At 37.0% G+C, this 26,137-nt stretch overlaps 1 protein-coding gene and 1 long non-coding RNA gene across 2 annotated transcripts; both read right to left on the reverse strand.

Moving 5' to 3' along the window:
* Positions 1-844: 844 nt before the first annotated feature.
* LOC125473551 lies at positions 845-4,713 on the reverse strand. The gene is made up of 3 exons (XM_048576520.1): positions 4,399-4,713; positions 4,054-4,330; positions 845-2,662 (listed from the first exon to the last, which is right to left on the reverse strand). The coding sequence occupies exon 3, from the start codon at positions 2,597-2,599 to the stop codon at positions 863-865; it is 1,737 nt and encodes a 578-aa protein (XP_048432477.1). The 5' UTR covers positions 2,600-2,662; positions 4,054-4,330; positions 4,399-4,713; the 3' UTR covers positions 845-862.
* Positions 4,714-25,479: 20,766 nt separating this feature from the next.
* Positions 25,480-25,892, reverse strand: LOC125473552. The gene is made up of 2 exons (XR_007255402.1): positions 25,776-25,892; positions 25,480-25,601 (listed from the first exon to the last, which is right to left on the reverse strand). It is a non-coding gene; the product is annotated as an uncharacterized LOC125473552 (long non-coding RNA).
* Positions 25,893-26,137: the final 245 nt, after the last annotated feature.

Here is a 26,137-nt window from a genome sequence, read left to right on the forward strand (position 1 = left end):
CCGAAGCAATTTCATTTCCGTTTTAAGCGTGTGAATTGGGGTTAAATTTAGGTAATAAACAGTAAGGCCAAGAACTCAGACCCAAGTCCTAGGCGTATTGGTGCCCTTCATTGAAGGGCACCAATGTCCATTTCGGTCGACAAGGCTACGTGCGACGTGCCCTTGTATGACCGCACAACTGTCATCGCGAACAAATTTCCGGTGCTGGCGCAGAGCTGGTCAAAGACAAAAGGTCCAGTTTACCTCACTCGCACTCTGGAAATTATCGAACCTGAGATGGCTCAATGTTGCCTTCTCCCATATATCCTTCGCATTTTAAGCCTAGTTGTTTGAATTTACTAGCGCTTCTGTTAGAATCCTGTAATTCATTTTCTATTTCAAAGATTTGTATGCTCTGTCTCTCTATCAATAGAACCATTAAAACTAGTTATTATTCATCTCTCTTCTATTTCGTTCGAGCACAAACGAACCCTCACTCTGTTTATATGTTGGCAGCATCCATCAGGGGCGCACTTGCACGCATCGCTCTCTCTTGTACCTAGTTGGATACCATGGTTCGAAAACAAGAAAAGTTGTTGGATACAGAGTTGTTTGCAGATTAACATCAAATAATTTGGTGGATAAGTTTACAAATTTATAGTAACACTCAAACAAATTGAACCAATGCGTAATACAGAGCAAAAAGTATTTGAGAATGAAACACTCTTTGTTGAAGAGTTGCTACTCTTAATGGCTAAACATGCTTTGGTACCTTTCTCCTGCTATTATTCTCCACCCGCTCATTAGAAGCAACGAACTTACGAAACCAGCGACCCACCGACCCGCCAATTCCTACATCATCCACCCAATCCACCCACTCGTGCTACCGGTGTATATTAATACCACACTCCAAACATTCACAAACCAATCCTTCGCAAATCTGAAAACAGTGAGGACACGGAAGTAAGCGCTCTCTCTTATCATTAGGAATCACGCTTTTTCTCTTATCAACAAGAGTGATGTGGTGCTGGTGCTCATCATGCTTGTAAGAGCCCCCTAACTTGACTTGCGGATACCTCCCTCGAATGCAATGAGGATGACAATCAAAGTCACAATCCGGGCAGGAGTAGAACCAATGTTTTGGATCTCGTTTTCCTTCGCATATGTCACAATAGTACTCATCGAGGTCATTTTTAACACTAGCATAAGTGAGTTTGAGAGGATGATCGTCGTATTTGTACCTGACTGTAAGAGGTAATTTAACACAAGGAATACACAGACCGAAGTTGCATGTCTGACTGCTACATCTGAAGCAGAAATTCTTATAACTAGTACCACAACTGCTGCAGTGCAAGAGCTTTCTGCTGAACTGGAGGATGTGAACATGAGCATCACAAAGGAGCGTCTTACGCTCAAGACTACTGCAATAAAGGTCCAGGTAGAAGTCGCAATCTCCACAACTGTATGAGAAACCTTGGCTCAAGGACTCGCACATGTCACACTTAAACACGCCACCAACAAAAGATGCCTCTGGAAGGAGTTTGAGCTCGTGTTCGTGAAGTGGGAGAAGCCTCTTTTGGGGTAATTTAGCACAATTTATGTGGAGAGAGAAATTACATGGCTTTTCTATTGCTTGTTCTGTGCATGACCTATAAGACTCACCCCTCATGATGGGTAGCGTGCAACCGTTGCAAGTAATTCCTTCATCTTGGTCGTCTTGTCTTGCCACCTCTAGGCCATCAATGAGGGTTAACTTGTGTTGATGACTGAAGTGCTCGACCTGCAGGGCTTCATGATCATCAGCAGTGGTCTCATTGGCTGGGGGACATCTGGATGTGGATGGTTCATCATCATCATTATCATCGACAAGGATGTTCATGATTTTTCCCTCGTTTCTTAAGCATTTACAGTGGGCAGCATAACCAAGACATTCAAGAGCATGACAACAATACATAGCACGGTTTTTCTCCATGCTTTCTTCGCAAATGTCACAGAAATCTTGGTATTCGGGGTACATGTCTTGGAACCACCAGGTAAGCTTGAGGCGGTGTTGGTGCCGTGCTATTTTGACTTGGAGCGGTAACCAAGAGCATGTGCGATGGACAATGAGCTGGCAGATTTTACAGATGCAGAAGTTGTATTGAAGATTGTCATCCTCTTGGCCACAGACATCGCAAGTGAATTCAATGGGCCTCCTAATAATGGTGAACTTGTGCTCATGACCGTCGTTTTGCCACATGAAAGCACATTTGATGTCTATCCAGAAGTTGCATCCGGAACAATAGTAAGCTAGAAACCCTTCTTTTGGATATAAGTGGCTACACACGCCACATTCGGAGCCGCGGTGCTCTTGTGCTAGGTTTCTGAGAATAAGAGGGTGTTTTGGGTGAAGCGGGTGGTGGATCTCACTGGGTAACTCCGCACATGACTTGTGTATATTGACGTCACACATGTCGCAAGTGTAGTGAGGCCCAAGCACTGGTTCTAGGCACCCCTTACAGAACCGCAGTGGACCATGACTCTCCTTCTCTTCCTTTAAAGTCAATGGATGCTTGTGAATTCCAGGATCCATCTCTCTATCTGATGCAGGCACTACTACTTTGTTAATTCTCGGATCCATCTCTCTATCTCTCTATCTGATGCAGGCACTACTACTTGTGAATTCTCGGATCCATCTCTCTATCTGATGCAGGCACTACTACTTAATTCAGTATATTACCAACTAATATGATAACAACTAAAAACTTGTAAACATGGATGCAAATTTCCACCAATAAATTAAGAGTTCTTTAGATATAGACCCTTGAAACTCCTATTTTCCAAATAAAAACCCATCTAAATTTAAACATTCAAATAAAACCCAAATTTCAAATAGCCTACCATGTAGACAAATATATGACCAACTATTACAATACAATTACAACTTATGCCATAGAATCCTAATTTGGTCAATAAATGTTGTTACTCATCCTAATTATGATGAGCAATTAAATCCATATGGATATTTTACCTTTCTTGTATCATAAATATTAGCAACATATATAAATTAATTTACCAAATTTGAAAGAGAAAGACAATCTTGTATGGAAAAAATAATATTGTTTGAATTATGTAATTACCTACATACAAATTAATTTACCTACTTATAAAATAGTATACTAATAAACCTGCATTTTGAATCATGTAATTACCTACATACAAATATTATACTAATTTACCAACATTTAAATTAATTTACCTACTTATAAAATATTATACTAATTTACCTACATTTAAATTAATTTACCTACTTATTAATATTATACTAATTTACCTACATTTAAATTAATTTACCTATTCCAAAAAAAAAAAAAAATTAGTGATATTAGATAATGTTCGAATGTTGTGGGTTTGTGCTTGTAGGCAATTAAATAAACTTTTAATCTAATGCACATAAATCATGTAGGTAAATTAGACCATTTTGAAAGTATACTAGACCCTTTAAATTTTGGTTTGATGTAATAGGTAAATTAGACTATTTTGTAGGTAAGAATTGTGCGGAACATATAGCTTTTGTTTTGTGTATTAGGGATTGGAATATTAGCCGAAGCTGTTTTACGTTTATTGTTGTGTTGGTAGGTAAATTAACTTATATATGTAATGCACAAAATTATGAAATTAGTATTATTATTTTTCAATTGGCACGTTATAACAATTTGAAAGTTAATACATTGAATATACAATGAATGGCATGAATTATTTTGTAAAATATATAAAATTAATTAAATGGATATAACAAGTAACTGATCCAAAAACCCTATCCAAGTATTAATAGGGGTAGTTTAGGCATTCGAAAAATACACAATTTGAAAAGTCAAACTTAATTAAAGAATTTGTTTAATTGGAGGCTAGTCAATGGGCTTTATTCAAGAAAACAAAAGCAGATGGGTTTTAGTAGAAGAAAATATAGTTTCAAGGGGTAATATCAAATTTTCAGATAAATTAATCATAAATAAGAATCATACTAATCAAGAATACAAGAGGAAGAAATATTATTTAAAAGTTCATTTACAAAGAAAAAGTTCGTACACAGACCTCGACCGCCGGAGTCGTACGCCTCGTCAAGCCGGTCAACCGAGTCGCCGAGCCGAGCCCAGTTGCATAAAACTCACCAGTTTCTGCAGATTTCGCCGGAATTCTTCGTCGCTCGCCGCCGTGCGTGCTTTGACGTCCTATTGGAATCTGGGCTTTGCTCCCAAACTCCCCCAAACTCAAGGTGAGTCCAATGTTGGTGGTCTCGAGCTCGGTTGTCTGCGCCGGAAAGTTTCGCCGGAGTTCCAAAAACTGGCTGAAATTGCTTTTGGCCGGTTTTCTGCACAATTATCAAATCTTCATAACTTCCTCAATACTCAATGAGTGGTTCAAAAACAAAAATTATACCTCGGAACAAGACGTAAAGAATGGTATCCTTCTCGAAGGCTAAAATGCCGCAGTTTTCTCGAAAAATGGCCGGAAAGTCACGGACATACCAAGCTTCGATCCCGGCGATCTGGAAGGAAGTTCGAGACGAGGAGGCTACGTGTTCTGGTCTTGTGAGGAGAAACGAAACTGTTGGTGCCCTTGGTTTGGGCGATGGTGGCGGGAAAAGTTGTGCACCGTGCGTGCACAGTATGTGCACAGTGAGGGCGGAAGAGAGTGCGTGAGGGAGGACAAAGAGAGGAAGTTTTGGGTTGAGGGAGAGAAAGCAGGGGTGGTTTTCGTTGGTGGGTGAGTGCTTTCCTCAAAGGGAAAACCTTAATTTAAAGAAAACTAGCATTTGGCTTTGTGTGTACGTATGAACACATTTTTTTAGAAAATGAGAAGGAGAGAGAGAGAATGTGGGGGTGGGGGTAGTGAGAGGTTTTTGTTTATGGATTTTATTTATTTATTTTTAATATTAGAGATATTTTAACATTATCTGTATGTGAGGTTTTAATAAAAAAAAGTAAAATTTGGACCTGTGAAATTACATTATTGCCCATCATTTTTTATATGGTAAAAGATTAATTTGTCATTTCACCATCTTTTAATTGAAAAAGAGAATTTTATTAATTAGTAGAGGTAAAACCCACAAAAGACAACACCAAAGTCAGATATTTTTTGTTTCTAAATAGTAACCCACCGATAATTTTCACTTGTACAGTTTCACACAAGCCTGTTAAAATTTATCAGTTCTTATCAAACTTTAAACGAGTATAGTTTTTTCGTTACATGTCCAATTTGGATCTAGTTTGCGCTCACATGTTGGTATTGAGGAGCAATTTTCAAATAAAATACTGAGAAACAAGAACTTCCATTAATTTAGGGGACAGGGTATAAGACTTTCTTCTTCCTGTACATCTACTAAATTCATCTAATTTTTCATAGATAGTTTTTGAGAAGCACTCACCACATATGAATAATGAAAGATGTGACATTATTGTACGCGCATCATTGGGGCCCTTGATTTACTCAAAGAAGCATGTTAACAAGTAAAGAGTAATGCTAGAGAAATTAAATTTGGAGATAAAATTTGCATAACTAAATGACATAAAAGTTAATGATTGGTTTATTATTTGGGAAGTGTTATTGGCACTCCAAAAGTCTCATTTTATACTCCTCACAAGTGTATATTTCTTTCCAAATATAGAAAGTTTGGAATGTAGAATGAGATTTTTGGAGTGTCAATAACAATTCTCTATTATTTAAGTGTTGATAAAAATGTTCATTCATATTGGTGATGCGTTATTTTATTTGCAAATTTAATCTCCAAATTTAATATTCCTAGCATGATCAGTAAGTAATTAGCCAAATGTGCTTAAAGTACAAGGCAAGGCAAACAAAAGGCAAAGGTGTGAATTAAAAAAAAAATGGAAGCAGCAAAAGGAAAAGGTGCTTAAATTTTTTTTTTTTAAATGTCAAAATGGCAATCTTGCCAATTTAGTCTCCATGTTTTTAATTTGGTAATTTAGTTCTCATGTTTGTCTCTTTTAGAAAATTAAGGACATTTCATTCAATCTCTTTTAAAAAATTCATAATAAAAATTATATGAGATATAATTACCCTTTCTCTTTACAAAAAAAATGCAAATCAATAATAAATAACACATATAAGAGATAAAACTTCCAATCTAAAAAATGATTAAGGTTGTGGCATAGAAAAGAGAGGGGAGGGGGTAAATGTTAGGCAGGAGGTTGGGGAGTTGAGAAGAGAATAATTTTCTTTTAATTTTTAATTTTATTTCATTTTCAAATATTTTAAATCAAATAAATAATTTTATAAATAAGTTTATAATTTTTTTTACATAAATTAGATGGAAATGTCCTTAATTGGCTAATGAAGATATACAGAGGGACCAAATTGGCCAAATTGAAAACATGTGGACTAAATTGACACGATGACTAAAACACAAGGACCATTTTAACATTGAAGCCTTTTTTTTTTTTTTTTGGGGTAAATTACACTTTACCACCTCAGGTTTGAGGTCTATTGCAATCTTATACAATATCTTCAAAAAATTTCACTTCATACCTCAAGTACTATTTTATTTCAATATAATACATTCGTTACATTTTCCATCCATTGGTCCGTTAAAAGTTGAGGTGGCTGCCACATTTGTGCAGACGCGGCGAACACATTTGTGCCATGTGGCAAAAAAATAATTTTTTTGTGTATTTAAAATATTATAATATATTACCCTATTTAAAAGAAAAGGTAAATTACATTTTACCCCCTCAGGTTTCGATGCAATTACAACCTCATACAACATCCTTAAAACATTTCAATCTCATACATTTAGTATTATTTTGTTTTCAATTTCATACATCCGTTAAAAAATCTGTTAAATTAACTGTTAAGTAATGACGTGGTAAATATGGGGTCCCCATTTGTGATGACGTGGCTGCCACATTTGTGCCATGTGGCTAAACACTGAATAAAAATTTTAAAATATTAAAATAATTAACTAAAGAAAAGTAAAAAAAAACAATAAATAAATAAAAACTCAGAAATCGTCTTCCCCACCCATCACCCCCCTCTCCCATCCATCATCACCCACCCCAAAAAATCCCACCCGAGTCCACCCCCTTCTCCCATCCCCCATCCCCCATCACCCTCCTCAAAATCCCCTTCTCAGTCCCCTCCTCACTCACCATTTCTGATAGCTTCTTCCTCTGCTCTTCTTATTCTCTATCTCCTTTCTCTCTTTTTCTCTATGAGATGAGTTGTCCGCGAAGCCTCAAACCCTAACCCTAATCTCATGCACTCCTATCTCTTCTTCCTCTTCCTATCGCCGATCAATTCGTAGAAACGCTGGCCGGCAGTTTCTGCTCCCACAGAAAACGCAGGAGCTTGGACAGAGGGGGTGGGCTCGGGTGGGATTTTTTGAGGTGGGTGATAATGGATGGGAGAAAGGGGTGGGTGATGGGTGGGGAAGACGAAGGGGATTTTTGGGGTTTTTTTTTTTTTTTTAATAACTTTTCTTTAGTTAATTATTTTAATATTTTAAAATTTTTATTAAGTGTTTAGCCATGTGGCACAAATGTGGCAGCCATGTTATCACAAATGCGGACCTTATATTTGTCACGTCATCACTTAACGGTTAATTTAACATATTTTTTAACGATTGTATGAAATTGAAAACAAAATAATACTAAATGTATGAGATTGAAATGTTTTAAAGATGTTGTATGAGGTTATAATTACACCTAAACCTGAGAGGGTAAAATGAAATTTACCTTTTTTATTTTTAAATAGGGTAAAATATTATAATATTTTAAATGCATAAAAAAAATTATAAATTGAATTTACGAAAATGCCCTTCAAGGGAAACACGTTGACTTTTGTTGATTGCCTTGTCGAATTACGTAAAATTCATTTTCTTGGCGCATATCCTCGCAGTACTCGTCGCTACGAATGCGTGGGTGCAAACGGAATGTGATTTGGAGTTATAACGAAGGAGATATTAATGTTTAAAGTTAGGGGTATTTTAGTAAATTGGTTATTTTCTAGAAAACTCTAGATTTTTGAAGCTTAATCTGGACAACCACGTGTGTGGCCCAGATTTAAAGAAAGAAAAGTTCGACAATGGAGATGAAATATAAAGGAGAGAAATGAGGGCCGGGACACCCAATCAGAAAGAAAAAAGAGAAGAGGCTAGCCAATGATAGAATGAGGAAAGAAGGGGAAAGGAGAGATGGAGGATGCAGCCAAACCGGAGCCCACACGAACCGGTTCCTGACCCGATGCTAGACCCGGTCTTCTTGACCATTTTCCATCGAGATTTCAGCCAAAATTCGACGAATTACACAGACACTCTTCTTATAATCAATTCCATGACCCTTATTCTTCCTTTTAAACTCAATATTTGATGTGTTTTCATCCAATTTGGTGAATAACGGCGTTAAGTGCGCCAAGGGTTACGTGACGATGATCCGCCATTTCTGAAGTAAATCCTGTCAACCACCACCACCATTAGACTCCTCTTGAGTTTAGGAACGAAGCCCAGGGGTTTGTTGAGGCGTTGGAGTGAGTTTGGAGGTCGAATCAAGAATCACCCTTTATAGGGTTTCTGACGGGTTTTCGTGAAATTAGGACATTTCCCAGTCAAATTGGCTTTAGTCATAGGTATGAAAGTTGCTCTATTCACTGAGATCTTCATTTCTGTGAAGTTTGAGAAATAGTTGAATTTTCTAGCGAGTCGAGGCTGCCGACCGCCACTTGCAACGGCGCGTGCGGCGAAGCGTGGGCCTAGAAGTCCCCTGACCTTCCTAGGCTAAATTTGAATACCCTCATTGGTGAAGTTCGATTGACGAATTTCCGTCATTTGAGCGTAGTTCCATTAAGGTCCGCTGCTTGATTATTATAGCAATCGACAATCTGACCGTTGGATTGTCACCAAACCTTGATGTGTTATAATACGTAATATTTGAGGATATTAGAAACTACAGATCGGGAATCCGACTTACGAATCTTCCCAAATAGGATATGTAAGTTATATGTTCTAATGATAAGAATTCTAAGACATAAGTTGATAATTGTTCTAAGCGCCGATCGTTCATGACGCCTTAAGGTTTGTGTTAAGGAGTTGTAGCGCGGACTCCAAGTGAGTGGGCTTTTGGATACGTATATATGTTTTCTATTTTCCCAGAAATTGTTTTAAAAGGATAATACCATGTCAATTGCATTACATTTTAGTATATGCATTAGTATAGATATGCATATTATTGCATAATACTGCGGACGCCCAGGCAAACTTCAAGTGAGTACATATTGATGTTAGTGGTTGCATTGGTTATAGTTATACGTAGAGACATATAGAGCTCATTATCCTACACCCCGATGTTGGTGCTCTCGCCCGTGGTCAGGGCACAGTCCTTCACGTGATGTTCACCTCCCGCATCACACGCTCACCTTCGATCCAAGTTTGGTGGATAGCCCTGTCGTACAGACCACATTTGGTGGTTCTGATTTGTAGGTGACTCACGATTATTCGCACAGCCTTCACGTGATCGTAGAACTTGAGCGTACTTATTTACACCCAGCCCTGTCGTACAAACCACATTAGGTGGTTTCGACTTGTGTGCAGGAATTGGTTAATGAGCTATAGGTTTAGCTGTACAGGTCACATTAGGTGACTCCAACTGGCATATCATTTTACATTGATTTATTTTACTTGGCTTACTTATTTCATTGTTGAGATACTTGACATGGCATATACTCGATTTTCACTACTTGCGAGCATGATTTTTATATATGTATGTATTATTATTTTTTGGAAAATTATACGGGTTTTACGGTGAGGGGTTATAACGTTTTCAAAAGGTTTTTATTAAAATTTTATCTTCAGGCCCACTCACCCTTATTTTTCGCCGCTCCAGGTTTTAGCTGCTGAAAGTTCGTATCGACGAGGATTATTGGCAAATCGCAGTATATGTGGCTACCTCTGAGGGTATGATCCTTACCTATACTACTGTACTTTACTTATGCTCTAACGTCACATGTGAAATGGGTTCATCCTAACTCGCAGCGCACTCTTATCTTTAGGTACTTTTAGGTTTAAATTTATTCCCATTTTTCACATTACTATACTTTATGGCTTCGTCACCCTCCAGGTGTCCGTTAGCACAACTCGATTTGAAATTCTAGTAAACATTCCGGATCGAGGTGTGTCAACAACAAGTTAGCAACAATCAGCTTTAGTTTATAGTCATGACCTTTACGTTAACAATTTAAGAATCCTTGATGACTAGGCCATCTTTATTTCTGTATCGTTGTATATTAAATTTGATAGCTTGCATTGCACGAAAAATAAAAGATTCTAATAATTTGTTAACCATTAATAATTCTGGTTTAGATTATTAAATTTTCCTTTTCCTGTGACAAAATATTTAACTTCATTTATAAGATTATTTACGAAGATTATACTACAAGTGTTGAAGCAATATTGAAAAATATGAAAATAATAAAAGAATTTTAATGATAATAATCATAATGAAAATTACAACATAAATTGTTACAAGATTAACATAAACAACAGAGAAAGTAAGTGTATATATCTTTGTTGTTTATGTTAATCTTATATACAATTTCTATTGTGATTTTAATTATGATTATTATCATTGAAATTCTTGTATTATTTTCATATTTTCTAATATTGCTCTAACAATCTAAAGACAAATTTTGTATGGGACAATTAAAAAATATGGATGTGAAAAAAATCTGATAAAGTAGAAAAATTCACTTCATAAGATGAAAAATCTAGCCATCATTTGGAAGAAAAGGGCGTTTCTCTAATACGAGTGATTGATGTCCAATGGTTTGGAACTTAATAACTATTAAGGTTTTATTACATTGAGATGAGATTTTTACTGGCGTGCGCGGTGGTGTTGTTATTAAAATTTTGGTTGAAATTTGGAATCAAAACATTCATACAAAAAGGTTTCGATGCTTGGCATGAACAACTGTTTGTTTGATTGGGGTAGATCTTGTGTGTCATGACCTTTACGTTAAGAATTTAAGAATACTTGATGACTAGGTCATGTTTATTCCTTTATCGTTGTGCATTAAATTTGATAGCTTGCATTGCATGAAAAATAAAGATTCTAATAATTTGTTAACCTTTAATAATTCTGGTTTTGGTCATTGAATTTTCTTTTTCATGTGACAAATATTTAACTTCATTTATAAGATTATTTTACAAAGATCATACTATATAGTATTTGAGCAATATTAAAAAATATAAAAATAATACAAGAATTTTAATGATAATAATCATAGTGAAAATTACAACATAAATTGTATACAAGATTAATGTAAACAAAAAAGAAAGTAAGAAAAACTAACAAACTTAGAAATTGAGGACCTTACTCTAAGGATGGGCAAATGGGCCATGGATCCGCAGGTCGAGGGGCGGGTACATGCAGTTTAGGTAGGTACAGGGCGGGTCCAAATATATGAGAAAATGGGTGCCCGAGCCGTACCGTTTCCACCAGCCCAATATATGAGATTAAATCTCCACCCTTGGTTCTAATCTAAAGTCTGAACACTCTAATTCTCTGTCTGTTTCTCTTTCACCCAGTCTCTCGAACTCAAAGCCTCAACCGACTTCGACTCTTGGTCTCTCACTCAGATCCAAATTCACAGTGCAGCCGAGCTCCGATACGTTCGTCGTCGATCGATCATCGAACTTCGTCGTTCGTTCAAGCAATCTGGGTCTTTGTTAGTGTTGTCCTTGTTTTGTGGTTTTTCAAATTCCATTTAAATTTATTGACTTTGATTAGGATTGGGAGTCTTTAATCCCAACCCTATGCGCCAAACGTGGATCTTGATCAAATTTGCCAATATATCTTTTCTGCTTTCACTCTTTAGTTTTGTGTTTGACTGGATTTTGAACTCTTCGAGGTTGGTTAGGTACTTTGCTTGTTCTCACGCTAGGCAACAGAAGCATTGCTCATCCTGCCTTTAGATCAGCCTAGATTATTCAGGTGCAATTTGCTCAAGGAAATGAGCAGGGGCCTATAAGAACAGGCCCGTTTCAAATGGGTCGGATTAGGTTGGGTTTCTATTTGTATTTTGTAATGCCACGGCCCGCCTCGCCCCATTGTGTTTCTAAACAGGTAAGGTCCGATTCTTCATTTTTGGGCCAGCCCGGCCCATGCCCTCACACTTCAAATTCTGATGAATTTTATATATTCGTATTTTCAAGACACGACTCGGAATTTGAAAAACAATAAGTTTGTCAACTTGATTTTATAAAATTAAATATTACAAATTAATATTATAATATATAATTTCTAACAAACAATAAGTTTGTGAGTAGTTTTTACTTTAATCTGGTATACAATTTATGTTGTGATTTTCATTATGATTACTATGGTTTCAACGTTGTTCCCCTATCTTGCGAATCGCCTTCCCTTGCAAGAATAATGATGGTATTGCTCTTAAAGCACTTGAAAAATACCATGGCCGCAATGAAAAAAAAAAAGAAAAAAGAAAAGACAACATAAGCATAAGAGTGGGGCGGCAAGAAAAAAAAAAAAGCTTGCTTCAATAAAACAAAAGACATGCGAGATAAGCCTCATGAGCGTTGAAGGATGACGATGACAAAGTCACAACGACGAAAAGAAATCAGCCACAAAAAGCTTGAGCAGCACGGCAAAGAAGGCAGCTACAAGATGGTCCTTCAAAGCACACTACAGTAGCAAAGAAAACCAAAATGCTATGCAATCGCATTACGCAAGTAGTTTCTTGCACTACACGACAACGTCACCACCAAAGGAAAACGGTGACCAAAAGGCACTACACAGTGAAACCCTGCTATAGTCTTTTGCATAGCACCACATGGTAAAAGGTGACGCACTGCAACAAGCTCCAAGCAAGCAGCACACATGGCAGCAGCAGCAAAAAGGGCACGGTAGCCAGCACAATGGCTGTGCACGGCAAGGATGTGAATTGTGAAAAAAAAACACACCCAATTGTCCTATAAATAAGGATTAATTGCTTACGAATGTTATAAGTGAAATACATACCCAAATAATAAAAGGAAAATCAAAACAAGGAAGCATATTCCAACCAAAAGAAGGAAGCAAATTCCAAGAAAAAATGGCAAGGTAAGTTTCAGCCAACAAGGAGAAAAGCATGTTGTTTTTTGCACCAAAAATCAGCAAAGAAAATAAAAGGAAACCAAAAAAAAAAAAAAAAAAAAAAGGAAAGGGCTTCAAAATTTCCAAAACATCAGAGGAAATAGCCTTTTTGCCGAAATTCAAAGAAGGAAACCCCTCTACGGCAAGGACAAAGTCTTCAAGTTTCCCAAAACAAAGGGAAAGTTCCTTCCTTGCCATGGAAATCAAAAGGGGAAGGGAAAAATACCCCTCATTGACATGGAAATCAATAAGGGAAAGGAAAATACACTTCCTCCTTGCTGTGGAAAATTAAAGGGAAAAGGAAAATACACACCCTCATTGCCATGGAAAAGAAAAGGGAAAGATAAAAATGCACATCCTACTTACCCAAGGACAAGCATTAAATCTTTCCAAAACCTTGAAGGAAATCACCAAAGCTTTCTAACACTTTGAAGGAAGTCACCCTCATTACCAAAATTGAATGAGATTTCTACCTAAAGAAGGAATCCTACAAACACAAGGACAAAAATTCAAAATACACCAAATGTATTTTATCAAAATTATGGAAAATCAATAAGTATGTGTCGATTTATCCATTTTCAAAATTTTTCATTCAAGATCAAGCCTCTATGGCCCTTGAAGAAAGTTTCATTTATTCAAGACCAAGCCTTAACGGCCGTTGAAGAAATGTTTCATTCAAGAAAACGCCTCAATGGCCCTTGACGAAATTCATCATCTCAATTCAAGAAATACGCCCCCACGACCCTTGAAGAAGCAAACTAATTCAAGATTAAGTCTTAACGACCCTTGAGTTAGAACATTCACATTGCAGGACTTCAAAACACGTTTCCTACCTATTGCAAGCACATGTCTACAACGCGCCTTAAAGTGGGGGAATTTGTAGTCATGTAAATTTTGTTGCATACATATGATGCATCATAAAGTTCGACGTGGTGTATGACTCATCACAAATGGACAAGTCATCAATGACATGTGGCACAAATCAAGCAAATAAAGAATAAAACTTCCTGAAATTTCGGCAAAAGGGGGGGAATCTCTCCTTAAAATCGGCAAGGAGACCAAATTACACTCAAAACCGGAAGGAAAACTAAAGTATCTTCATGAAACAAGCAAGAATTGAAGATTGCTCACAAAATAGGCAACAAAGCCCTATAATTCAGCCAAGCAAAGGAAAGTGGCTGAAATTAAGACACAAAGCATACCTAAATTCTCCCATGGACAATCAAGACACAAATCAAGCAAAATCCATCCACATGCAAGCTTTGAGAAGTCTATAAATACAAGGTCTTCAAACAAGCATAAGTGTAGACAATTTCTACATTCAAGGTCGACAATTTATGCATTGAAGGGCCAACCTCTGCCAAATCCTTAAAGACTAATACGATGCCAAAGCTCTCTTCAAAGAACATTCAACCAAAACTGAAGCTTTATTTCGACCAAAGCCGAAGCACTCCCTTGAAGAATCAACAAGCACTCGTGTCGATTCCTTCAAGACTTTGTTGCAAGCTCAAAACTTGTAACGACATTCATTTCAAGATCAAGTCGACAAGACCCTTGAATCAACAAAGTCCCCCCTCAACATCATCTTTGCCACATCTTGAGGTGAAGACCATCCACACATTGTTTTTAAGCTCAAAACTTGAAGCAATCGTTCAATCGTTCGTCCAAGATCAAGTCATCACGACTCTTAGATCAACAATCAACCATCTACATCAAATTTGAAGACTGAATCGAAAGAAAAGTTGTAAATAGAGATTGTAATCTATAAATTCAAATCAATACAAATCTACTTTGTACATGTGTTCTTGTTTCATTCGACACAGAATATTCGTGTTCACAATATTACAACATATGTGTGTGTGCGCGTGCGTGTCTATGTGATTTTTTAGGATGTATGTATTTTCTAGAATCTCTTGCAATTTTTAAGATAACAGTGTATTACACTTGGATCTCATTTAGTATTTGCAATAGTCATTGAATCTGCGACTTAGATGCCATTTTTTTCTTTCACACACCTTTTTGATGTAAAATTGCAATTAGTTATCAGATTAACTGATGCGCACCATTTAATTGGGAAAGATACTATGGTGGTGGTGTATTCGGTCTGAATAACTGCATAAAGATCGTTTTGAGTTTGGTCATGTCTCAAAGCATGTGCAGACTGTGAAGACACTAACAAATATATAGTTGGTAATGAGAATGTGTTTGAACATTTTCAGGACATATCATGATTGTAGTAATCGAGTATATTTGTTAATAGCTATCACAATAAGGTGATGACGGTCGCTAAAATTAAAGCACAAAATGTTAAATGTCTATGCTCCTTTTGCCAAAAGCTGTTGCAGGGCATTAGAAGGAACATTTGCAATCCAGAACTTGTGGCACTAATATAAAATATGCAGACTACATCTTGAGACTAGAAATACCAGTAAAAGAAGCCAGGTAGTAGTATGAAATTCAGAATTGTCTTGCATGTACCTGTATTAGTCATGGTGAAAGTCTTGCATTATTTGTTCATGTTAGTCATGGATAAAACCAAAACCAATTCCCTTAAGATAAATTATACACTAAAATTGTGGGGTCTTTCATAGAAAGGAATGAGGATCGAGACATTGTAATTGATGCTTATTGAGTAGGCATACACAGTTGAATTAGACACGATGGTGCTGATTAAATAAGCATATGAATGGACATGGCCATTGGGTCATGCATGTTAGTCATAGTAAGTAAAGGATGAAAGCCAAGAAGTTTTTTTTTTTTTTTTTTTTTTTTTTTTTCCATAATGGCTAGTGAGGCAGGAAGGCCTAAGATGATAGATAAAGTCTATCTCTATTGTTTCCTACTTCCTAAAGTATATAATATGATCAACTTAACGATAACATTAAAACCAACCACATTTATGGAAAAAATGTGGGGATAGCTTATTTATCTTTTGATATATGAGTTTTACTTAAGAAGAATGGAAAAGTAATTATTATTTGAATGAGATAACCAAGAAGTCATCTCTCATAATGAGTAATTGTTTAAGGTATGTCAAGGTTAGAAACCATCTTATAAATACCTTAAATGTGGGGGAAGTCTACTTCCTAGTGTTAGCAAATTATTGTGTAAGTCTTAACATATGTTTCAAGAAGGCGTGGCAAACGGGTCGTGTCTGTCTTGTTCGTGTCATTTTCGTGTAACACTTGTTATCTTAACGGGTCGTGTCGTGTCACACCCGTTATGACCCATTAAGAAAAATATTTAATGTGACAACCCATCCCAAATTATAATATATTTTGTCCTCGATAGCATGGAAATGACTTTTATGCTCTTAAACGTTGAGTGTGTTGTGTGAATGAGCTTAGGGTTTGGGACCAATTGTTTTCCTTCCTAAATATTTGGACCCAATTGGAAGTTAAGATTTTTGTTTGTTTTGTTTGGTTGCCAACCTGGACCACACACACATACACACACACACACACCTATTGACCCTTTTTCTCTTTTTCCCCCTCTCGGATTTTTCTTCCATTTCCGTACAACTGTACGAACAACCTCTCAACCAACTTCATCACTCATGGATCGAACGAAGTTGTGGAAGTTGTTTTCATGCTCCTCGCAAGCTTAGAAGTCGAGCTGTAGTTTTGATTGGACTTGAGGACTTGTAGAACTTGAGTTATCCGATCTCCGGTGAAGGGTGAAAATTTGTCCGACGTGATCGCGAAGGTTTTAGGTAGTTTTGAGACTTAAGAAGGTTCTATTCTTGCTTTTCTAGCACTTTGGATCAATTTTAGAATAGTTTTGACGTAGGAACACTTGGGTTTATCGAGTTGCAGGGTTTGGCCGGTTTTCACGAATTTTTCCGACGAGATTCCGTTGGTTTTAGGTCCTAAAAATGGTAAGGATGTGGTGCTACGTATTCACCACATTACATTGTAGCATGCTCAGAATAATCCTGATTTGATCATAGGTACGTTGAATATTCTTGGTCATTTTGCTAGAGTATTAATTGATTGTGGTGCTAGGTATTCTATTATTTCTCATACATTTGCTCAGATGACGCAACCTCATCCTACACTTCTTGGGTATAATTTAGAGTTTGCAATGCCTAAAGGGGAAAAATGTTTTGTTAGTTGTGTATATCCAGGATGTCTCGTGTTAGTATAGCATGTTGTTATGCCGGCTGACCTTATCCCGTTAGATATTGTTGATTTTGATGTTATTTTGGGCACATATTGGTTACATTACAATCGTGCCAATATAGATTGTTATGGGAAGACAGTCACGTTTCATCATCCTGGGTTACCTAAGGTTACATTTGTGGGCGATCGTGGTAGGGTGAGGTATGGTGTTATTTCTACCATAAGGGCTAAAAGGTTGTTAACGTAAGGTTGTTAGGGATATTTGGCTCATGTGGTGCTGAATGATAATGTTCCTAACAGTGTAGAGGATGTACAAGTAGTCAAGCATTTTCCTGATGTATTCCCTGATGATTTACCTGGATTGCCACCAAATCAAGATGTGGAGTTCACTATTGATTTACTTCTAGGTATAGATCATATATCTTTAACTCCTTATTGAATGACTCCTGCTAAATTGAGGGAATTAAAAATTTAGTTGCAGGAATTAGTTGATAAGGGTTTTATTTAGACTAGTATTTCACCGTAGGGAGCTCCAGTTTTATTTGTGCGAAAGAAAGATGGGACTTTGAGGTTATGTGTTGATTATTGGCAGTTGAATAAGGTAACAATTAAAAACCGTTATCCATTGCCAGGTATAGATGATTTATTTCATTAGCTTTGGGGCGCCTGTGTATTTTTGAAGATTGATTTGAGGTCTAGTTACTATCAATTGAAGATTAAAAGTGAGGATGTTCCTAAAACAGCTTTTAGGACTCGATATGGTCATTATGAGTTTCTTGTAATGCCATTCGGATTAACTAATGAACCTGCAACTTTTATGGATTTGATGAATCGAGTATTCCAACCATATTTAGGCAGGTTTATCATTGTCTTTATTGATAATATTCTGGTGTACTGTAAGTCTAAAGTAGAGCATGTTCGACATCTTACTTTGGTGTTGAAGAAATTGAGGGAACATCAATTGTATGCTAAGTTTAGCAAATGCCAATTTTGGTTAAATCAAGTGGTATTTTTGGGACATGTTATATCCGCCCAAGGTATTCAGGTGGACCCTCAAAAGGTAGCAGCCATTGAGAATTAGGGATAGCCACGAACCGTCACAGAGGTACGGAGTTTCCTTGGTCTAGCAGGTTATTATCAACGGTTTGTTAAAGATTTTTCAGTTATTGCATTACCACTAACAAGGTTGACAAGAAAAGATGTTAAATTTGAGTGGGACGATAATTGTGGGCAAAGTTTCCAACAGTTGAAGTATTGTCTCACTCATGCACCTGTTTTGTGCTCCTAGATGATAGTGGTAATTTCGAGATCTACAGTAATGATTCCTTGAATGGTCTGGGTTGTGTGTTGATGCAGCATGATAAGGTGATTGTTTATGCTTCACAATAGTTGAAGCCTCATGAGATGAATTATCCTACTCATGATCTTGAATTAGCAGCCATTATTTTTGCCTTGAAGATTTGGAGACATTATCTTTATGGAGAAAAATGTAAGATTTTTACGTATCATAAAAGTCTTCAATATATGTTCACCCAGAGGGATCTTAATCTTCGACAACGAAGGTAGATAGAGTTGCTCAGTGATTATGATTGCACGATTGAGTATCACCCTAGTAGTGCAAATGTGGTGGCAAACGCACTTAATAGGAAGTCACAAGGCCGAATTAATGCTTTATACGCTTGTCGTATCCCTCTTCTTGCAAATTTGAGATCCACTGAAGTAAAGTTAGGGGTGGAAGATCGGGAGGAAGCTTTGCTTGCTAGTTTCCAGGTTAGACCAATTTTAATTGATTGTGTGCTCAAGGTTCAGATGAATGATGAAGAAACCCAGGAGTTAATTTAGGCTATTTCACAGGGGAAAAAGAAAGATCTTAGAGTTCGAGAGTCTGATGGTATACTTATGCAAGAGAGACGAATGTACGTGTCGAATAATGCTGAATTAAAGAAAGAAATTCTTGATGAAGCGCATATATTGGCATATGCAATGCATCCTGGAGGTACTAAAATGTATCATACCATTCAACCATTTTATTACTGGCCTGGTATGAAAAGACAAATTGCTGAATATGTGAGTAAGTGTGCAATTTGCCAGCAGGTCAAAGCTGAGAGGAAAAAGCCATTTAGATTGATGTAGCCACTTCCCGTTCCACAATGGAAATGGGAAAATATTACCATGAATTTCGTGTATAAACTTCCTCGTACACGAAATGGTTATGGTGGTATTTGGGTGATTATGGATTAGCTTACTAAATCAACGCATTTTATTCCAGTGAAGGAGAAATATTCTTTAAGTCGATTAGTTGAATTGTTTGTATCGAAGATTGTTAAATACCATAGGGTTTCAGTTAGTATCATTTCGGATTGGGATCCTAGGTTCACTTCTAAGTTCTGGGTGGCATTTCAAGAGGCTTTAGGTTTCAGGTTACTTTACAGTACGGCATATCATCCTCAGACAGACAAGCAATCTGAGAAGACTATTCATATGTTGGAGGATATGGTAAGATCTTCTATATTACAGTTTGGTGACGTCTGGCATCAGCGGTTATATTTGATGGAGTTTGCCTACAATAACAACTACCATTCGAGCATTGGTATATCACATTTTGATGCACTTTATGGTAAGTCTTGTCGTACGCCATTATGCTGGTCGGAGGTTAGTGAAAGAGTATTGGTGGGCCCTGAGATTGTAGAAGAGACTACTCAGAATACGACCCAGGATCGACAAAAGAGTCTAGCAGATAAGCATGCCATTGACTGGGTGTATAAAGTTGGTGATTGGGTATTTTTGAAGTTATCACCATGGAAGGGTGTAGTACGATTCGAGGAAAAAGGTAAGCTATGTCCTAGGTACATCAAACCGTATCAGATCACCGAGCGAGTCAGTGAAGTTGTTTACAGGCTTGGGTTGCCTCCAGAGTTATCTAAAGTACACGATGTTTTTCATGTTTCCATGCTTCGTCATTATGTCTTAGATGCATCACATGTGATGCCTCCTCAACCACTGAAAATTAATCTAGACTTGACTTATGACGAGGAGCCAGTGATGATTTTGGATTGGAAAGACAAGGTTTTGAGGAATAAAACCGTGCACTTAGTGAAAGTTTTGTGGAGAAATCACTCGGTGGAGGAAGCTACCTGGGAGACAGAAGGCCGTATAAGAGATTTGTATCCATACTTGTTTTATGATTATTAGTGGATTGTCATGTTATAGTACGAAATTTCGGGGATGAAATTTTCTTAAGGGGGGTAGGCTGTGACAACCCGTCCCGAATTATAATATATTTTGTCCTCGATAGCGTGGAAATGACTTTTATGCCTTTGAACGTTGAGTGTGTTGTGTGAATGAGCTTAGGGTTTGGGACCAATCTTTTCCTTCCTAAATATTTGGACCCAATTGGAAGTTAAGATTTTTGTTTGTTTTGTTTGGTTGCCAACCTGGACCACACACACACACACCCGTTGACCTTTTTTTTCTCTCTTCCCCTCTCAGATTTTTCTTCCATTTCCACACAATTGTATGAACAACCTCTCAACCAACTTCATCACTGACGGATCGAAGTTGTGGAAGTCGTTTTCATGCTCCTTACAAGCTCAGAAGTCGAGATATAGTTTTGATTGGATATGAAGACTTGTAAAACTTGAGTTCTCCGATCTTCGGTGAAGGGTGAAAATTTCTTCGACGTGATTGCGAAGGTTTCAGGTAGTTTTGAGACTTAAGAAGGTTTTATTCTTGCTTTTCTAGCACTTTGGATCAATTTTAGAATAGTTTTGACGTAGGAACACTTGGGTTTATCGAGTTGCAGGGTTTGGCCGATTTTCACAAATTTTTCTGATAAGATTTCGTTGGTTTTAGGTCCTAAAAGTGGTAAAGATGTGTTCCTTTGGTCCTAAGCTTCATTTTGGTACAAATTTCATGAATTTTGGTTGATAAATGGATGAGATATTAAGGTTTGAAATTGTCCCAGAATCCGGCGATAGTAGCGGTGGCCGGCGTCGGACTCTGGCGAAACAAGGAAGAAGGAGGAGAATATTCTGTCAAAGTTGATGGAATATGCTAACAGCGTTAGGTATATTTAATGGTATATTCCATTATTTAACGGAATATTCCCTAATGCCGTTAGGGATTCCGTCCAGCGTGCCAGGCATATGCCTACTTGTGGCCGTGCCTTGGCTGGCACGTGAGACATCGAAATTTTTTTTCTAAAATATGGGGATGTTCGTGGGGTTAAGCAGGTCATGTTGGTATATTTAAACACCCCCATTGAGCAACGTATGAGAAGTTATTACCTGGTTTTGTATATGTGCTTAAAAATAACATTAAAATAGTTGTTTCGCATATAGGTGAGACTTTTCCAGAGGACGAGCATAGTCAAGTGAGACTTAGGGGCTACGATCCTTCCACATATCAATGAGTGGGCTTTTGGTTTTTAGTGTATATATTTATGTTTGGTATTTTCCCAGAAAACGTGTTTAAATGGACTTGTATTTTAAAATGCCATGCCAAATGTTTTATATTTAGAATATGCATTTAGTAGTTGCACATATTTATGTTTGACGCTGCGGACGTTTAGGTAAGTTCCAGGTGAGTTTATAGATTATGGATGTGAGTTGCATGATTATGCTGAGATGTATCTATAGCTCATAACATGCACCCCGGTGTTAGTGCTTCCACCCGTGGTCAGGGCACAGTCATTCACGTGATGTTCACCTCTCGCACCACACGCTCACCTTGGATCCAAGTTAGGTGCACAGTCCTGTCGTACATACCACTATAAGTGGTTTTGACTCGTAGGTGACCTGTGATCATTCGCACAGTCTTCATGTGATCGTAGCACTTGAGCATATTTATTTACACCCAGTCTTGTCATATAGACCACTTTAGGTGGTTCCAACTTGTGTGTAAGCATACTTGTTGAGCTATTGGTTGAGCCGTACAGGTCACATTAGGTGACTCCGGCTGGATGGATGAGCTATAGACTCAGCCATACAGGTCATATTAGGTGACTCCGGCTGATATGTTACTTGTCATTGACTTACTTCACCTAGTTTACCTAATTTGTTATACTGAGATTTTTGGCATTGTATACCTGTGAATTTTGCTATTCTGAGCATAGCTGTGATATAGATATGTATTCTAATTTCTAGGAAATTATACAGGTTTTACGATGAAGGGTTACTACCTTTGATAATTGAAATGGTTTTGAAAAGCTTTGTTTTTGCCCACTCACATTTTCTGTTTTGCGCCCCTCTAGGTTTTAGGTAGGAGTGCTTGTTGGTGGCTTACGAGGAATTGACGGCGGTTCTGACAAATTATCACTAATGTAGGACCACCTCTGGTATTGTATAATTAGTACTTGTCTTGCATGACTGCACTTAGGCTACCTATGCTCTGATTATGGTGTATCATACTTAAATATCGAAATGTGCACTTATATTTGTTTAGTGTAAATTAGCTAGCTTGGTTCTTAGTTACTCACATTTCTTTTTCTCAATATCATTTCCACACTGCGCACATGGCTACGTCACCCTCACGTGACAGCCAACACGACTTGATTTTGGTCGAGATGTGTCACTTAAGAAATTGAATGACATGTATATTTAAGCCAATCCAATGTTCACCAATTTTTAATATTTAATTTAATATATATAATTATTATAGTTTTTTAGGGGTATAAAATTGTTAAATTAATATATATAACTATTATAGTATTTTTTTTAGGGTTGTAAAATTATTAAATTAATATTTTGCTTATTGTGTATCGTGTTACCCACTTGTATACCCAAACCAACCCGTTATCTTAACAGGTGCTTATTGGGTAACCCGATAACGACCCGATTCGTTATCATGTCTACCCGAACACCTGCTAATTTCGTGTCGTGTCGTGTCGGGTTATCGGGTCGTGTCAAGAATTGTCAGACCTAGTTTCAAGGACTTAACATTAGAAAACAACTACTCTCATATGAAATAAAATTTCATAAGATGAATTGTGCACACCATTAAAGATAGTCAACCTAGTAGTGGATCCAATTATTAAAGGTTAGACTACAGAGTAAGTTGATCATCGAAATGAATGAGGCTAAAGTCAACATAAGTAAAAAATTAGCCGGGCGGAAACGTAACTTAGTTGATTGAAGATCCCATGGTCTAAGTTCAATAGGCAAACTGGATGGGCATAATTCAAAGAAGTTACACACTATATACCTCATTCTTACAAAGGAAGAAGTGTGTTGTCAACAGAAGTTTTAGGGTGTGTATTTATATTTAATGACAGTGATATCTTATAAATAAGAGGAAAATTGCAGAGTATTCTTAATTAGTGGTCACCTATGTAAGAGTTAAAGTGGGGTTGGTTCTACGAGAATGAGATGGCTAAATTCACTAAAGCTCTCATGAATCCGAGATTTTTTTAAGACCAAAATGAACACAACCATATGAACCGTAATATATTAGGACAGTTCATGATCTTCCACATCCACTGCCTCACTAAGTAAATCCGATAAGTATTCACTAGGGTAGGTTCAAGTCCAAAAGACACCTCTTTCGATGCATCTCTTGTCCGTCTGTACTCTCAAATTCTTCTAATTTTCCATTCATGTGGGGATTGTGGAAATTATATATTATACTATTAATTTATAATATTTAATTTTTTTTATGAATGAAAAATAAGAGTCCAGTGTTACAGTTGAATTCAAATTCATGAGTTGCACATGACATATGTTCGTTGGAACTTTAAGCAATAGTCACAATATTTCAAAAGGGATGGCTCGAATTCTATATAAACTCAAGCATCTCACCTGTCTAATAAATAATAAAAAGAAGTAGAAAATTAGAGTAAATTCTTACTCTTGAGAAATAGGGTTTCCCACTCTGTTTCTCTCATTCTTCGTTTGACAAATTTTGAGTCGTATCTAGAGAATACGAAATATATAAAGTTGCCATAGTCAGAAGATTGAAGTGCTTCAACTTCGGATTATAGCTTGTTAAATCCTAAGAGACAGAAGCCTACCGAAATACAAAAAGAAAAGTAGGGGCGAAATTATGTTTTTAGGACATTTCATTTATGCAAGCCTTGATCTCCAAGTTTGTCAATATTTCTTACTTTCTCTATTGTTTATATTAAATTTTGTATACAATTTGTGTTGTGATTTTCATTATGATTATTATCATTAAAATTCTTGTAATATTTTCATATTTTCTAATATTGCTCCAACATAGTGTTCATGACTCAATCAACAACAAGAAGGCAGACTCATTACTCATTAGACATTTGAACTTGGTACACTATTGAATAAGCAAATGAGTTTCACACACTGTTCTTAAATTCCCATGGCTCAATATATTTTGAATAGTATCTACAGGATTCCCAGGCACAACCAATTTCTGAAAATAGAGACTGCTTGAACAAGTTTTCAAGTCATCTTCGTCTGTAGATTCATCCATTAGGGAGCTTTACTACCTCAACACAATTATTTGACTGAGTGCCAGATGCTATCGAAAAAACACGGTTTCAACTCTCCTGTGGAGCTACCCACCATTAACAAAATCCGAAGAGAGTTGAAAAAGATCAAGAAAGATGTCAAGGATATTATAGCGACACGGCGTAGCATTGAATGGAACCACTGATCCATAACCTGGTAATGGCCAAGCAAGCCACTGATCGAGGTGGACGACTTGTTCAGTCGATTCTGTTGAATGTTTATGGTCTAAACTAGACCTATAAACGAATCGGGTTTATTGGATTTGGGTTGGATTTAACCAGATTCGTTAATTTAAAGGGTCATTCAAACCCAACCTATTAAGCTAACGGGTCACCCGTTTTACCTGTTAGTCTTTTTTTTTTTTTTTTTTTTTCAAAAGCAAATGGAGGACACTACAAAAATCAAAGGAGAAATAATAAAACCTTCCCCTTTATAAACATATTATTTATTTCAAAATACTTGAGGTACAAAAATTTTACAACATTCTTCCCCTTTATAAACATATTATTTATTTCAAATGTAAATCTAAATCTGAATTGGGTTCCATTTCTCACATATAATCCAATACATGAGCAGCTCCAAATCCAAAATTAGCAAAAACAAATATCAAAACCCCAATTGATGTCATGGTAAGGATTAATTTCATTCCAATCAATAAAAATCCATACTTTGAGAAGAACTCAGAAACAAAAACATAAGAAATTGGATCCAAAACCAAAAAAAAAAAAAAAAAAAAAAAACCCATATTTTAGAGAGAGAGAGAGAGAGAGAGAGGATTACCAGGAGCAATCTTGAGGAGGGACAAAAGAGGAGGGCAATCGCAGCTGCCAGAAGGGCAAGAGATTTTAGAATCCCCCAACTTTATGGTCTTCTTGAAAAGCAACCTGAGATGCAATTTAATGATCATCAAGAAATAAAGTACGAAAATTGAGATTTGAGAGAGCAGCAAAAAAAACCCCTAGAAACCCAAAATCTCCAATCCAATCACACAGAGAAAGCATAATTTGCACAACAAAAGTAAAAAATGAAAGAAGAGGTGGAAGGGAATCGGAGCTTACCAGAGAGAGTGGTGGATTTCAGTAAAATTTTTTAGGGAAGAAGATGAGGGAGATAACCGGAGCCAAGGAGCACACCAATCTTTCAAAGAGCAATGGCATGAGCGAGAGAGAGTCGTGAGGGACTGAGGGTTTTCTATTAGGACTATTGAAATTACACAAAAGTCCTCAATAACGGTGAAACGGGTGGTCAACGGGTGAAACGGGTTCACCCAAAATGACCCGTTCTTTAACGAGTGATTAATGGGTTGATCCGTTAACCAGCCGACCTGTTTATTACTCACCCGAATACTAATTTTAATGGGTCAGGTCGGATCGGGTCAGATCGAATTAACGGATCGGGTTGAAAATGCCAAGTCTAGTCT

This window comes from the organism of the source record quoted next, unplaced genomic scaffold, assembly GCF_019419815.1.
Source record: "Pyrus x bretschneideri cultivar Hongxiangsu unplaced genomic scaffold, Pyrus_bretschneideri_v1 Contig9, whole genome shotgun sequence".
NCBI lineage: Eukaryota > Viridiplantae > Streptophyta > Magnoliopsida > Rosales > Rosaceae > Pyrus > Pyrus x bretschneideri.